We start from the raw sequence: 12,620 nt of genomic DNA, 5'->3' as shown, positions 1-12,620 counted from the left end.
CTGATTTGGATCCAATCCTTACTAAGGTTATTTGCACACATTCCAGCCTTAGTTGTGCATCAATAAAACTTCAGGATTAATTCTACACATTAATAGTCTTCCTGAGACTATGGAAGTTCCCTGATTTCAATGTTAAGGGTGTGTACCTCACATAGTAAGCAATGTGCTTTTAATCCTTTTTCAGATCATCAAGTACAGAACCAGTTATTTGTATTCTAATTTGTTAGTTCCTTACCACAGCGTCACAAATTAAATTTCCCAAGTTGCACTCATGAAAGCGGCAGGCTTGAGTTGTTCCATTCAAGTAAACAATTGTTTTCCCTATTTCTTGTGAATAATAATTCTGTAGCTTGATCTTCATTTTGTTAACTTGTGCTTTCACAACTTGATCTAAAACAATAATAATGAAATCCAGATAGCTATGTTTACATTTATAAGTGTTAATGAAAATAGGTTGGTAACCACGTCACATCATTTATTTCCCGAGCAATGCAGTAATGGAGGAAGTCTGATAATTGTAGTTATATCAAAAATTGTAGATTTCAAGTACTTTGGATGTAGCATTGAAGAACACTGAGCCCCCAGTGTTCTTCAAATTCTACTTCTGATTACTGTATCTCCTCATTTTCTTCAGTTTAGTAATATATGTGGTGTTTGTGTGTGTTTTTGTGTGTGTGTGTGTGTGTGTGTGTATTAGTGAAGGTACAGAATCAGTTTGTTGCTGTCAAGGTTAAACAAAATGGAAGCTTTGTTGCTCTTTCACAAATCTCTAGAAAACATGCTACGTATATGCTGCCTTGTACTATATTTTATATTTTTTAAAAGACTCATAACTATCTTGCTGATATTATGCAGATGGTTTTTAGCAGGCTTCTCCTGGAGAAAATCAATCTATGCAGCTAATGGCATAATAGTATTAGTATTAAGTTTTGAAAGATCATATATCAAGGTGCTGGTAATGACCTATAAAGCCCTACATGGCATGGGTCCAGATTACCTACGGCAGCACCTGCTGCCTGCATCAACCTCCCTCCGTCCAGTGTGCTCCCACAGAGTGGGCCTCCTCAGGGTGCCTCCGATCAGAGAATGTCGATTTGTGGCCCCCAGGGGGAGGGCGTTCTCTGTGGGCGCGCCAGACCTATGGAACCGCTTGCCGGTTGAGCTCCGGATGGCCCCCGACCTTCGCTCCTTCCGGTGCAATTTAAAAACCTATCTATTTGAACAATCTGGCCTGGTCTGATGGGTTTGGGGTTGGATTTAGTTTTAACACAGTTTTATTATTGTATTATATTGGGCATAATTATTTAATCCTTTTTAACATCTTTTTTAACTTTTGTATTTATATTTTGATATTTATTGCCCTGTACACTGCCCTGAGTCCTTCGGGAGAAGGGCGGTATAAAAATTTAATAAATTTAATTTAATTTTAATTTAATATTTACTCAGTTGATACTTAAAGACGTTTCACATCCATTCCCAATTCCATACCTTCAGGAATATCCTTATTCAACAAAATGGGATTTCCAGATGCCTTGATTACATTTCCTTTATCATCGAATACGACATTCAAATAGCCAAGATATTTTCCAAAGGCGTATGCCTGAACAACAGGCACTTGACGTCCATCATCTGATTGCACCATAAATGGGTAATTACCTGCTGGCACTTCAGTGGAAGGTGGACTTCCTAAAAAAAGGAACCAGGGCAAGAATGGTCTTCAAAACTCTGAATACAGAACACCCAAATTGACAGAGATTTCATATGAATAAAATGGTGACCTATTTACTTATTACATTTTTTCAAGTCAATCAATCCCAAAGAGAGTATCAATGGTTGACTAATGCTGTAAGTTTCCAACCTTTCCAGACTGAAAGGACAAAATGAATCTCTAGCCAAGGACCTTTTCTCAGCTGCCTCCCCAAGGCATTACTGATCAGAGCAACAAGATTTTTCGGCTCTGCTCCCTGGACTCAAATGCAATTGGAGTAAAAAGCAGAGCAAAGCACAGATCGTTTATTTCTCAAGTGGCTTTTCCACACTTCCTTGAATCACGTCAGTGTTATTGATTGAGCCAGCTGTTTCACCTGTCACCCGTCACCTGCGTTCTTGGCCATAGGAAAAGTTTCACTGGAGTTTTGAGGGATTTTTTTTCTGTGCAGAGTGCCTCTACTTTGCCAAATTACGCTGTTGGAGTGCTTGCTTATTTATTTATAATATCTATATAGCCCATCCTAAGCAGGAAGGATGCTAAGTGAGACACACATACACAAACCTACAACCTACCTATTAAAAACCTAAATAAATTGCTGAAAGCCTCACAGGCACCTAATAGCTTAGACAAACCTAAAAGTCAAATTGACTTCCGGTGGCTGCGCGGCGCCGGAGACAGCCTTCCCGGGCTGCCCGTGGCTCAGCTGAGTTATTTTCGCCCGAAACAGCGCCGATCAGCTGTTCGGGCGAATTTGAAGCCCCCTCCTCGGGAGAAGAGGAGGGGGTGAGCCCCCAGGTAGGGGTAGAGTTCCCCGGGGCCGCCTGAGCTTATGGCTCGGGCGGCTGAAGGATTGAACTCCCCCGAAGCCTGGGTTGCTCCCAGCTGGCCAGCGCCTCTGCTCCTGATTTCTTGGAGCAGAGCCAGGTGTCTGCGACCACCCCTGCTTGAAGGAATGACTATGGATTAAAGGAGCAGGCAGAGCGGTACAAGAGGAGAAGGTGAAGAGGATTATTATATTTTACTCTCGAGCTTGATGGACTTTTTAAAACTTGAAGTGAAAGTGCGTCACAATTGAAAGTAAAAGATGGCGGCTAAACCTCCCCCTAAAACTCTTCGGAGTGCTGGAACTTCTCCGGTGCAACAATCATTATTGCAGGCGTTGCATCCTCCTGATGTATTGACATCGAAGGACTTACAAGATGCTCTTGAAAAACATACCCAGGTAATTTTGAAATTAATTAATGATAGATTTGCACAGATGGAGGAGAAACTGGAGAAACTGGAGGAGAGAATGGAGGAGAGGATGGAACAGAAGTTCAGTGTGATGAAGGCAGACATCTTGTCTTCAGTGTATAAAGTGGCTGAATGTGTGGAAGATTTGGAAGAAAAAGTGGAAGACTTGACTCAAAAGAATGCTATATTAGAAGCAAAAGTATTGGAGAATGAAAATTTAAGAGACAAAATGGATAAAGAACTGAGTCTTGCTCAATATTACCAGATGCAGTTTGCCATTAGAATTAGAGGTTTAAAGGAGAATATTAAGGAAGATCTAAAGCAGCTGGTCTCTGAGGCTCTCGAAGTAGTATTGAATCAGCCAGCATCTGAAATAAAAGGAGGCATGGATAAAGTGTTTCGTGTGAATTCATGGATTGCTAGACAGAGAAAATTGCCCAGAGATGTGGTGGTTTATTTTGCAAAAAGGGAAATCAGAGATGAAGTTATAAGAGCTGCTTATGATACTAAAGTTGTGATTGCTGATCAAGAAGTTTTGGTTCTAAAAGAAATTCCTCCAAAGATTTTAAGGAGAAGGAAGGATTTTACATTTCTTGTGCAAGAGCTCAAGCAACGAGATATAAGGTTCAGATGGGAGATCCCAGCTGGGTTGATGGTGATGCATGAAGGTAAAAGGTACCGTTTGGTTACTGTGATGCAAGCGCGTGATTTTTACAATAATGTTTTAAAAGCAACTCCATTAACACTTCTGGAAGCTGCAAAGGGATCTGGAGAAGGAGAACATCAAGAGGCTGAAGATGGACAGACAGAGGAGAATGGTGTTGGAGGAGATCAAGTTACAACTTCGTTGGATGATCCTATGGAGCAGAGGGTGACGCGTGCTGCTTTAAAACGATCAAAAAAGAGAAAAGAATGAGATTAGCAGAAGTCTATGGAACTTTTACAACGTACTTATAGCCAAGTAGTGGGAGGCGGGAAAAGATTTGGGTGAGGAATGTAAAATTTTATACAAGTTTAAAATCTAAGAGAGAACTTTTACAAAATGTTTTATAGATGGTTTTTAGATCCTAAAAAGTTAAGTATGTATTTGAATTATTAGCCTAAATGTTGGAGGTGTGGTGATGAAGACGCAATATATTTTTATATATGGTGGACTTGTAAAAAGGTTGAGGCTTTTTGGATAAAAGTTTGGTGGAACATACAGAAGATTTTTAAATGGAGGTTAAAGTTTTGTTCGCAACCTTTTTTGTTTGGAATAATTACAGATGTTATAGTGGTGGAAATTAAGTTGATCTTGAATTTAATTACGGCAGCAAGACTTTTGATAGCTTAGTATTGAAAGAGGAACTGCCGACTACAGAAGAGTGGATTTTAAAGTTTTCTGACCTGGCTGAGGTGGCGAAGATTTTGGTCAATTTGAAAGATTATTTGTAAGAATGTTATATTATGGAATGGAGAAAATGGATTGAGTTTATCTAGAACAAGTATAGGGTTAAGAAGTATTATGTAGTATTTGAATAACTCTTTTTTCTTTTCTTCTCTTTGTATCTTGGGGTTTTTTTTGTTTTTTTTGTTTTTTTATATATATTTAATATTACTAAGGATTGTTTTATCCTATATAAGCTAGAGAGTGATAGATTTCAGAGTTTATGGTTGTTAGCATATGGTTGTTTATGTTTGCTTTTTTATATATATACCTTGTATTTAGCTCTGGGAAGTGGGGGGGGAAGGGGGGGAGTGGGGAGAGGAAGGGGGGAGGGAGAAGGGAGGGGGAGGGGGGATTTGTAAGGGGGAAAAATTGTATGTTAAAACTTTTTAATAAAAAAAAAGTCAAATTGAAGGTGAAGCACCATCGCTTTGGCTTATTTATGAAAGGCCAGGAGGACAATCTGTCTGCAGGAAGATTGTTCCTAGAAGGGGGGCCACCACCAGGAAGGCCTGTCACCAGGTCCAACAAGAATCCCCCGGCAATAAACTCTCTCTGAATGAGAGACTGGATGGGCAGATTCAATTCTGGGACAGTATTGTTTCATATTAAAGGTTCAACTGAAATAAAGAACAACTTTGAGAATTCAGCCAGGTATAGGTGCTCATTTTTTAAAAAACAAATGGCATAGTACGACTAGCTAACACAGCTAGTCCTCAGCTTATAATCATTTGTTTAGCAAAGTTTTGATAGTACTGAAAAAAGTAGCTTAGGACCAGTCCTCCAGACGTAAGTCCATTGTAGCATTCCTATGGTCATATGATCCAAATTCCAATGTTTGGCATCTGGCATGTACTTACAATTATTGCAGATCCTGGGGTCATGTGATCGCCATTTGTGATCATCTCAAATAGCCTCCGACAAGCGAAGTCAGTGGGGGAAACTGGATTTGCTTAATGATGACATGATTCATTTAACAACTGCAGTGATTTGCTTAACAACCATGGCAAAATGGTCATAAAATTGGGTGCGACTCCTATAGCAACCCCCTTGCTTCCCAAGGGAAATTCTGCTCCCAGTTGTGGTTGTAAGTCAAGGACTATTTGTATTGCCATTTGTCTGGTCAAGAGAAAGCCCAAGCCGAGGACCGAGAGAAAGTGAAAGGGGAAGACTGCTTCAAGCCAACCTTTCAAAGCCATCTTCTACCTCTGGTAGGGAACTGAGCTGAGCTTCCCTCATGCTTTCCAGCTGAGCATGACAGCTGGGAAACCCAGGAGGTCACTTCTGGGAAAGGAGAAAGGAAAGGAAAGGAAAGGAAAGGAGACTGACTCAGCTTCCTCAGTTGAGGCTAGCAATCTGGACTCATCTGTTGAGGCCATAAGCCATAAGCTGCTACCTCCAGGCAGCCTATCTCTTTTGCTGGGCACTATAATTTGATTATATTGAATGAGGAAGAATTGAATGAGATCAAAAGAATCATTTGCTTCAAAGCCCTGTCTCTTAGAGCCTTAAAGAGCAAGCATGAGTAAATTAGTCCCTCTTCCAGCTGTGCTGGTGTATCTGTCTTTTGTCTCCTGACACTGCAATTCCTCCTTTGCTTGCCAACTTTTTATCTCTTTATCTATTACTAATTTAAATTAGTAATCATAATTGTTGACTGGCACTAAGACTGAAGAGTTCATTCATTAGGAGGAAAACTGGTTTAAGGTGTGCCCCAGTGCTCAAGGAGTTTCTGACCGTAAATCCTTTAAGCAGGTCAGTGGCTGTAATGAGATCTGAGAAGAAAGAAGTCGGTGATTTAAGGACATAATGGCATGTTCCAGATCTGGGCCCACACATGTTCTTAATCATCTCTTCTCTTTTCCTCTCAGATCCAGATTACTGCCTTACCCAAGGCTTTATATCCATTTGCTATTTTGAAGCTCTTGAGCCATTGTAGGAAGCTTAAAGGCAAGACCAAAATGAATCCTCCTGAACCATGTCACACTCCACATTACATTCCTGATCCTTGGAAATAAAAGAGTAGGTGGAGGAAATCAATACTGAGAACCCTTCATGTTTTGGATCCTGACTTTGAAAAACTGGAACATGGAGGAAATAAGAATTTTTTTAAAAAGAAAAAGACATATTCCAAAATAGAACAGAACAGAACAGAATAGAGTAGAATTCTTTATTTGGCTACATGTAATTGGAAACCCAAGGAATTTGTCTCAGGTGCAGAAACTCTCACTGTACATGTACATGGTACATGGAAACCAGATTATTATGTATAAACACAAAAATGAGAAATCACAGCTGCCAGTTCTTTAGCTGCCATTGGCCTTTAATGTGCCATATTCAGCGATACCACACCTGCATTTAACTGGTCACCAACTGTTTTATCGTATTTTCTAAAGGTGTTAGGTTATTTTTGAGACTGAAGATTAAATCAACAAATATTTCAGCCTGAAGTATTTATCCATCCTGAAAGAGTTATCAAAACATTGATGAGTGTCCTGGAAAAACCTTCTCCCCTTCCTTCCCTAGTCAGCCAGCTAGCCACTTCCTGTCATGAATGCTTCTTTCTGCCTCCTGGGACAAACATTCCTATTTGCCACAAAACTACGCTTCTCGACAGCTCCGAAAGGCATTTATTAATAGCACCCAAAAAACCCCTCAAGGAGTAAATGGTGCTGTTATTCAGCTACCTTTCAAAAAAGAAAATCCAACTCAGATTATTGAAATAGGTTCTAGAGCAGGGGTCAGCAACCTGAAACAGTGAAAGAGCCACTCAGAACCGGTTCGCTCACAAAAGGAAAAACTGGGAGCCTCAAAAAAATGTGTGCGCATGCGCGTACATGCGGGCATGTGCAGAACAGGGTTTGACTGAAGAGTGGAGCCAAGGCGAGATATGCACCTACCCTGCAAATTTGAATTGATTGGTTGAACTTTTTTAGTCCCACTTTTTTTTTTTGGACTGCACATGGCAGAGGACTGGGAGCCGCAGGAGATGGCTGAAAGAGCCGCATGTTCTAGAGTATACACAGATGAAGTGGTCTGCATTAATGGACATAGGCTTCTGTGACAAAAGATAAGTGGATATTTTAGCATAGCTGGGTTTTCTAGAAAACTCAACAATTTTGGAGTATATCAATAATACGTTTCAAACTGGGAGAAACCAGAGGCCAGGCTTGATTCCAGACAATGGCAAGAGCCAAGTAAAACCACAAGGAAGTGACTATCCCACAAGCCAAATTTGCAAAAACAAGCTGCGTACATATAAAGTAAGACATTAGCATGTTCACATGCGTGTTATAGCTGCACATCTTAAAAACAACTCCAGGTGGCTTACAGTGAATAATGTAGCAAAAAAACCCAGTACGAAACCAGTAAAAATAAAACTAGAAATAGACAAAAACTGCCACCCATCCACTCTTCATGCATGTGCCCACACTTTCAGCCCACCCTGCTCTTGCCCTAACCCCACACCTGCTGGAACAGCAGGGTCTGCCAACACCCGAACTTAGATCATGTCACCACAGTGGCTCTGCAACTGTTGTGAAGTGTGAGGAGTGTTTACATTTTTGAGCACTATTGTAATAACTTTGAATGGTCATGAAACATATGGTCACAAGTCAAGAACTACCTGCAAGCCTTTCTCCTTCAGAACCCTTAAACATTTCAGATGCAGAAAAGTTTGCTAAACTCACTGAGCATCTATTAAGGGGTGTAAAGTTGTGACAGGGGGAAACAAACAGAAGAGAAAATTTATATTGACAAAGTTATTCTAGAACAAAGATAACACATGAATACAAGAAAAAAATTAAGGGAAGACAGAAAAAGCAAGGAATATTAGACCAATTTCAAGCATTTTGGTATCCCTTAGCAAACTAAAATCAGTAAACTTCCTGAGATCATATTAAAGCTCTAATGCCTAACACAGGGCTTTTCAACCAGTGGTACGGGTTCCACCTATGGTACATTGGCACCTGGCAGGTGGTACACGACCATCCTAGAAAAGTGGAAGCGGGGGAGGGGAATGAGCTGAACCGGTGGCAACACCACACAAGCTTGAGCGAGATATGGCTGGAGCTGCAGGGCTGTCAGGGCTCAGCGGAAGTGCCAGGATCAGCGCTTCTTTGGGGCTGTCAGGGCTCAGCGGAAGCGCCAGGATCAGCGCTTCTTTGGGGCTGTCAGGGCTCAGTGGAAGCACCAAGATCAGTGCCAGGCTCCATCTGGAGCTCGGCACTGATTCCGGTGCTTCTGCTGAGCCCAGAAGAAGCGCCAATCAGCTGGAATGTTGCAGCATCTCCAGGGTCTTGTGATTTACATCCAGATGCTTGGCAACTGATTCATATTTATGACGGTCACAGTGTTCTGGGGTCATGTGAAGTGACCAAAACCTGCTGCAACCACCCTGCAGATGGGAGGAATAAAACCAAACACCCCCCCACACCCCACACCCGCTGTCAATCCTCAACAGAAATGCTCACAACAATGAAAACCTTGAACAGGAGGAAGAACGCCACAAGGCAGGCAGGCAGGTGTCTTGCTCGGCTGTGGCTTGGGGGGCACTTTTTTCAGTGCCATTGTAACTTTGAACAGTCACTAAGCTAACTGTTGTAAGTCGAGGACTACCTGTACTTCATCAGTTTTTTCCCTTTTTTTTTTGGTCATCAAGTTTTTGACACCTTGCTAGGCGACTGGTGGTACTCGGATGTTGCCATATCCTAAAAGTGGTACAATGGGTGAAAAGTTTGAAAAACCCTGGCCTAACAAAAGCATAGTATACACCAAGCTGAATTAATAAAATATGCCCTTACTGATCTCATGACCTTTCTTTCTATATACTACTCAAACCAATAGAAAGGAGGGATTCATACCAGATTTATTAGTAAGTTTACTTAGGATTATAGTTATCCAAACTTTTCTATTTATATAAGCAAGTGATATTTATACAAATCATGTAAATACATACTGACTTCCTTAGGTGGTTGGTAAAATACTTGGCACTCTAATTGCTAAGTTATATAAAAATCCTATTTTGTGAAGGAATAACATACCTGTATAAAGAAATGTGTTCGTATGTCCGCCAACCACAACATCCACACCTTTAACTTTCTGAGCAATGCGTTGGTCCTCAAAAAAACCAGAATGACCAAGTGCAATGATTTTGTTGACACCCAATGTGGTAAGTTTGTTTGCTTGTATCTGCAATTCTTCAACTTCATCTCGAAACTCTAAATATGGTCCTGAAAATCCAGAAGAGGAAATATATCTTATTATTGCATTATTTACTCAGAAAGCATGTTTTACCAATGAAAATCCCTATTCTAGCAATAAAATCTATGCTACACTTAGTACTTCATTATTTAAGAAGTTCCTTTCAAAAAGGTAAACATCACATGTCTTGGAATTGTTTTGTTAATTTAGAGGAGAGTGTCTCAGATGTTTAATATAGTTTATTTTTTATTATGTTTTTATAGCAAATTTTATTATTTAAAACTTTGGACAAGGTGTTAATGGTCTGACAATCCTTCTTGTCTTACATCATGTTTGTGTTTTATATACATATATACACTTTATGTACATATCATTTATATAAAGTTATAGAATATTCAATCTTATCAACCACCTTATTCTAGCAATATGTGAAATCAGCATCCTGTGTGTTTCTGTTGTGACCTTCCTTTCTGTTCCCACCATGAGTAAAACTTATTCCAAATTTTGTAGTAATCTGACTGGTCTTTATTTTTAATTTCCAAAGTTAACTTGTCCATTTCTGCGCACGCCCAAATTTTATTTATCACTTCACTCTTGTACGGTATTTCACTGTTTTTCCATTTCTGGGCGAACGTCATTCTCGCTGCTGTGATGATGTGTATCATTATATATGCCTAGTAGGAAAAATTCTGGTCTATAATCTACACTCCATCCTGATATTTCTTCTAACTGTAATGTATTGGGCTTTATTGTAACACCACATGGTAAGCTGGAGCTAGCTAATGGCTCCCAGCACCTCAAATACCCCGTCTCCAGGGCTGCTATTGGTTGCCCCTAGGCAGCAATAGGCTGCTTTAAACCTATTGGCTGCCGCCTAGGGGCCAGACTATAAATTGCCGCAAGCTGCAGCCCAGTTCTCTAGTTCAGGTCGTGCAAACAAATAAATACGATCATTGCTGAACTCACTCGCCTCGTCTTCATTCCTGCACAATGAACTCACTACACAACACTAACCATATCCGAATCCTTTGCCAATACTTTTGCGTCTTATTATAGGACCACCAAACATGAAAATAAGTACCTAATTCTTCGGAACACTTCCAACAGCTAGGTGATATTGTCTTGTACATTTTGGCTAATCGTGCTGGGGGGAGATGCCACCGGTAAAACATTTTATATAAATTTTCTTTATAAGCTGAGGCCAGTGTTATCTTTTTATTTCTATCCCAGAGAGTTTGCCAAAATCTATGCCATGTCCAAAATTTTTAGCCCATATCAGCATTGGTTCTTTAACTTGTTCCTCAAACATTTTGTACCCCAATAGCAAACTATACAATTTCCTTACTTGTTTCTCATCTGGCCCCAATAAAATTTTATCCAATGCAGTTTCTTGAATATTTATCCCCCACTCTTTCTTATCTTTCCCATATCGTGTTTGTATCTTTAGGTAAGCCCACCATTCCAATTTTATCCCTTGTTGTTCTAGTTCCTGTCTAGATTTCAATTCTCCCATTTCATTTGTAATATCCTTGTATGTAGTACTGTTTTCCAAATTAAACAAATTTGGGTAGACTATCGCTTCAAGAGTGGACAACCAGACTGGTACTTTAATGTAATTTTGTTTTTTAATTTTATTCCAAATTTTAAGTAGTGCTTGTCTAATCCGATGGTTTTGAAAATGTTGCTTCTCATTCCATAGGAATGCGTGCCAGCCTAATTGCAGATCATGGCATTCTAGAGTTAATAATCTTTTATTCTTTAAAATTATCCATTCTCTAATCCAGGTAACGCCGCTGCATGATAATATGTTTCCTAGTCTGGTAGTCCAAAACCCCCATTTTCTTTAACATCCTGCAGATGTTTCATTTTAATCCTTGGTTTTTTCCCTTGCCATATAAAATGTAATGTTAATTTGTTCGGGTACCACCTTTGGTACATTGGCACCTGGCAGGTGGTACACAACCATCCTAGAAAAGTGGAAATGGGGGAGGGGAATGAGCTGAACCGGTGGCAACACCACACAAGCTTGAGCGAGATATGGCTGGAGCTGCAGGGCTGTCAGGGCTCAACGGAAGCGCCAGGATCAGCACTTCTTTGGGGCTGTCAGGGCTCAGTGGAAGCGCCAAGATCAGTGCCAGGCTCCATCTGGAGCTCGGCACTGATTCCGGTGCTTCTGCTGAGCCCAGAAGAGGCACCAATCAGCTGGAATGTTGCAGCATCTCCAGGGTCTTGTGATTTACATTCAGATGCTTGGTAACGGATTCATATTTATGACGGTCACAGTGTCCTGGGGTCATGTGAAGTGACCAAAACCTGCTACAACCACCCTGCAGATGGGAGGAATAAAACCAAACACCCCCTCACACCCCACCCCAGCTGTCAATCCTCAACAGAAATGCTCACAACAATGAAAACCTTGGACAGGAGGAAGAGCGCAGCCGGGCAGGCAGGCAGGTGTCTTCCTCGGCTGTGGCTTGGGGGGCACTTTTTTCAGTGCCATTGTAACTTTGAACAGTCACTGAGCTAACTGTTGTAAGTCGAGGATTACCTGTACTTCATCAGTTTTTTCCTTTTTTTTTTGGTCATCAAGTTGACACCTTGCTGGGCGACTGGTGGTACTCGGATGTTGCCATATCCTAAAAGTGGTACAATGGGTGAAAATTTTGAAAAACCCTGTTCTAGGGTGTCCAATATTATCCTAATGTTGTGCTTAGTTTGTCTTTTGGCTAGAAATCCATTCTGGTCCACATGTATAAAATTATTTAAAAACCTTTTTTAATCGCTCAGCTATAATTGTTGAAAATAACTTATAGTCAGAATTAAGTAAAGATATTGGTCTATAGTTTTGAACTGATGTATGGTCTGTGTTATCTTTTGGAATCAGAACAATATTCGCCTCTGACCATGACCTTGGGGTTTTTGCTTCATCCATGACTGCGTTTAACACATCCAATAAAGGTTGTCCTAAAATGTTTTGTTGTTCCTTATAAATTTTTATTGGGAGGCCATCAGGACCCGATGCTTTGTTATTTTTTTGTTTATTAATGG

General features: G+C 40.5%; 2 protein-coding genes across 2 annotated transcripts in view; both read right to left on the bottom strand.

The window, feature by feature from the left end:
• MRAP2 (melanocortin 2 receptor accessory protein 2) overlaps nt 1–12,620 on the bottom strand; it is a gene marked incomplete at its 5' end in the record, with an annotated part of 869,028 nt that overhangs the window by 286,677 nt on the left and 569,731 nt on the right. The gene's annotated exons all lie outside the window — the stretch shown is intronic.
• LOC310649060 (snake venom 5'-nucleotidase-like) overlaps nt 1–12,620 on the bottom strand; it is a 47,095-nt gene that overhangs the window by 17,275 nt on the left and 17,200 nt on the right. Inside the window, exons 3-5 of the mRNA XM_083377318.1 lie at nt 9,413–9,601; nt 1,489–1,686; nt 236–390 (exon numbers count right to left, since the gene is read on the bottom strand). Of these exons, the coding sequence (XP_083233444.1) occupies nt 236–390; nt 1,489–1,686; nt 9,413–9,601 (542 nt within the window). The remainder of the gene's footprint in view (nt 1–235; nt 391–1,488; nt 1,687–9,412; nt 9,602–12,620) is intronic.

This window comes from Vipera ursinii (genome assembly GCF_947247035.1).
Source record: "Vipera ursinii genome assembly, chromosome: 1".
NCBI lineage: Eukaryota > Metazoa > Chordata > Lepidosauria > Squamata > Viperidae > Vipera > Vipera ursinii.
This window is presented reverse-complemented; position numbering and strand designations above follow the sequence as displayed.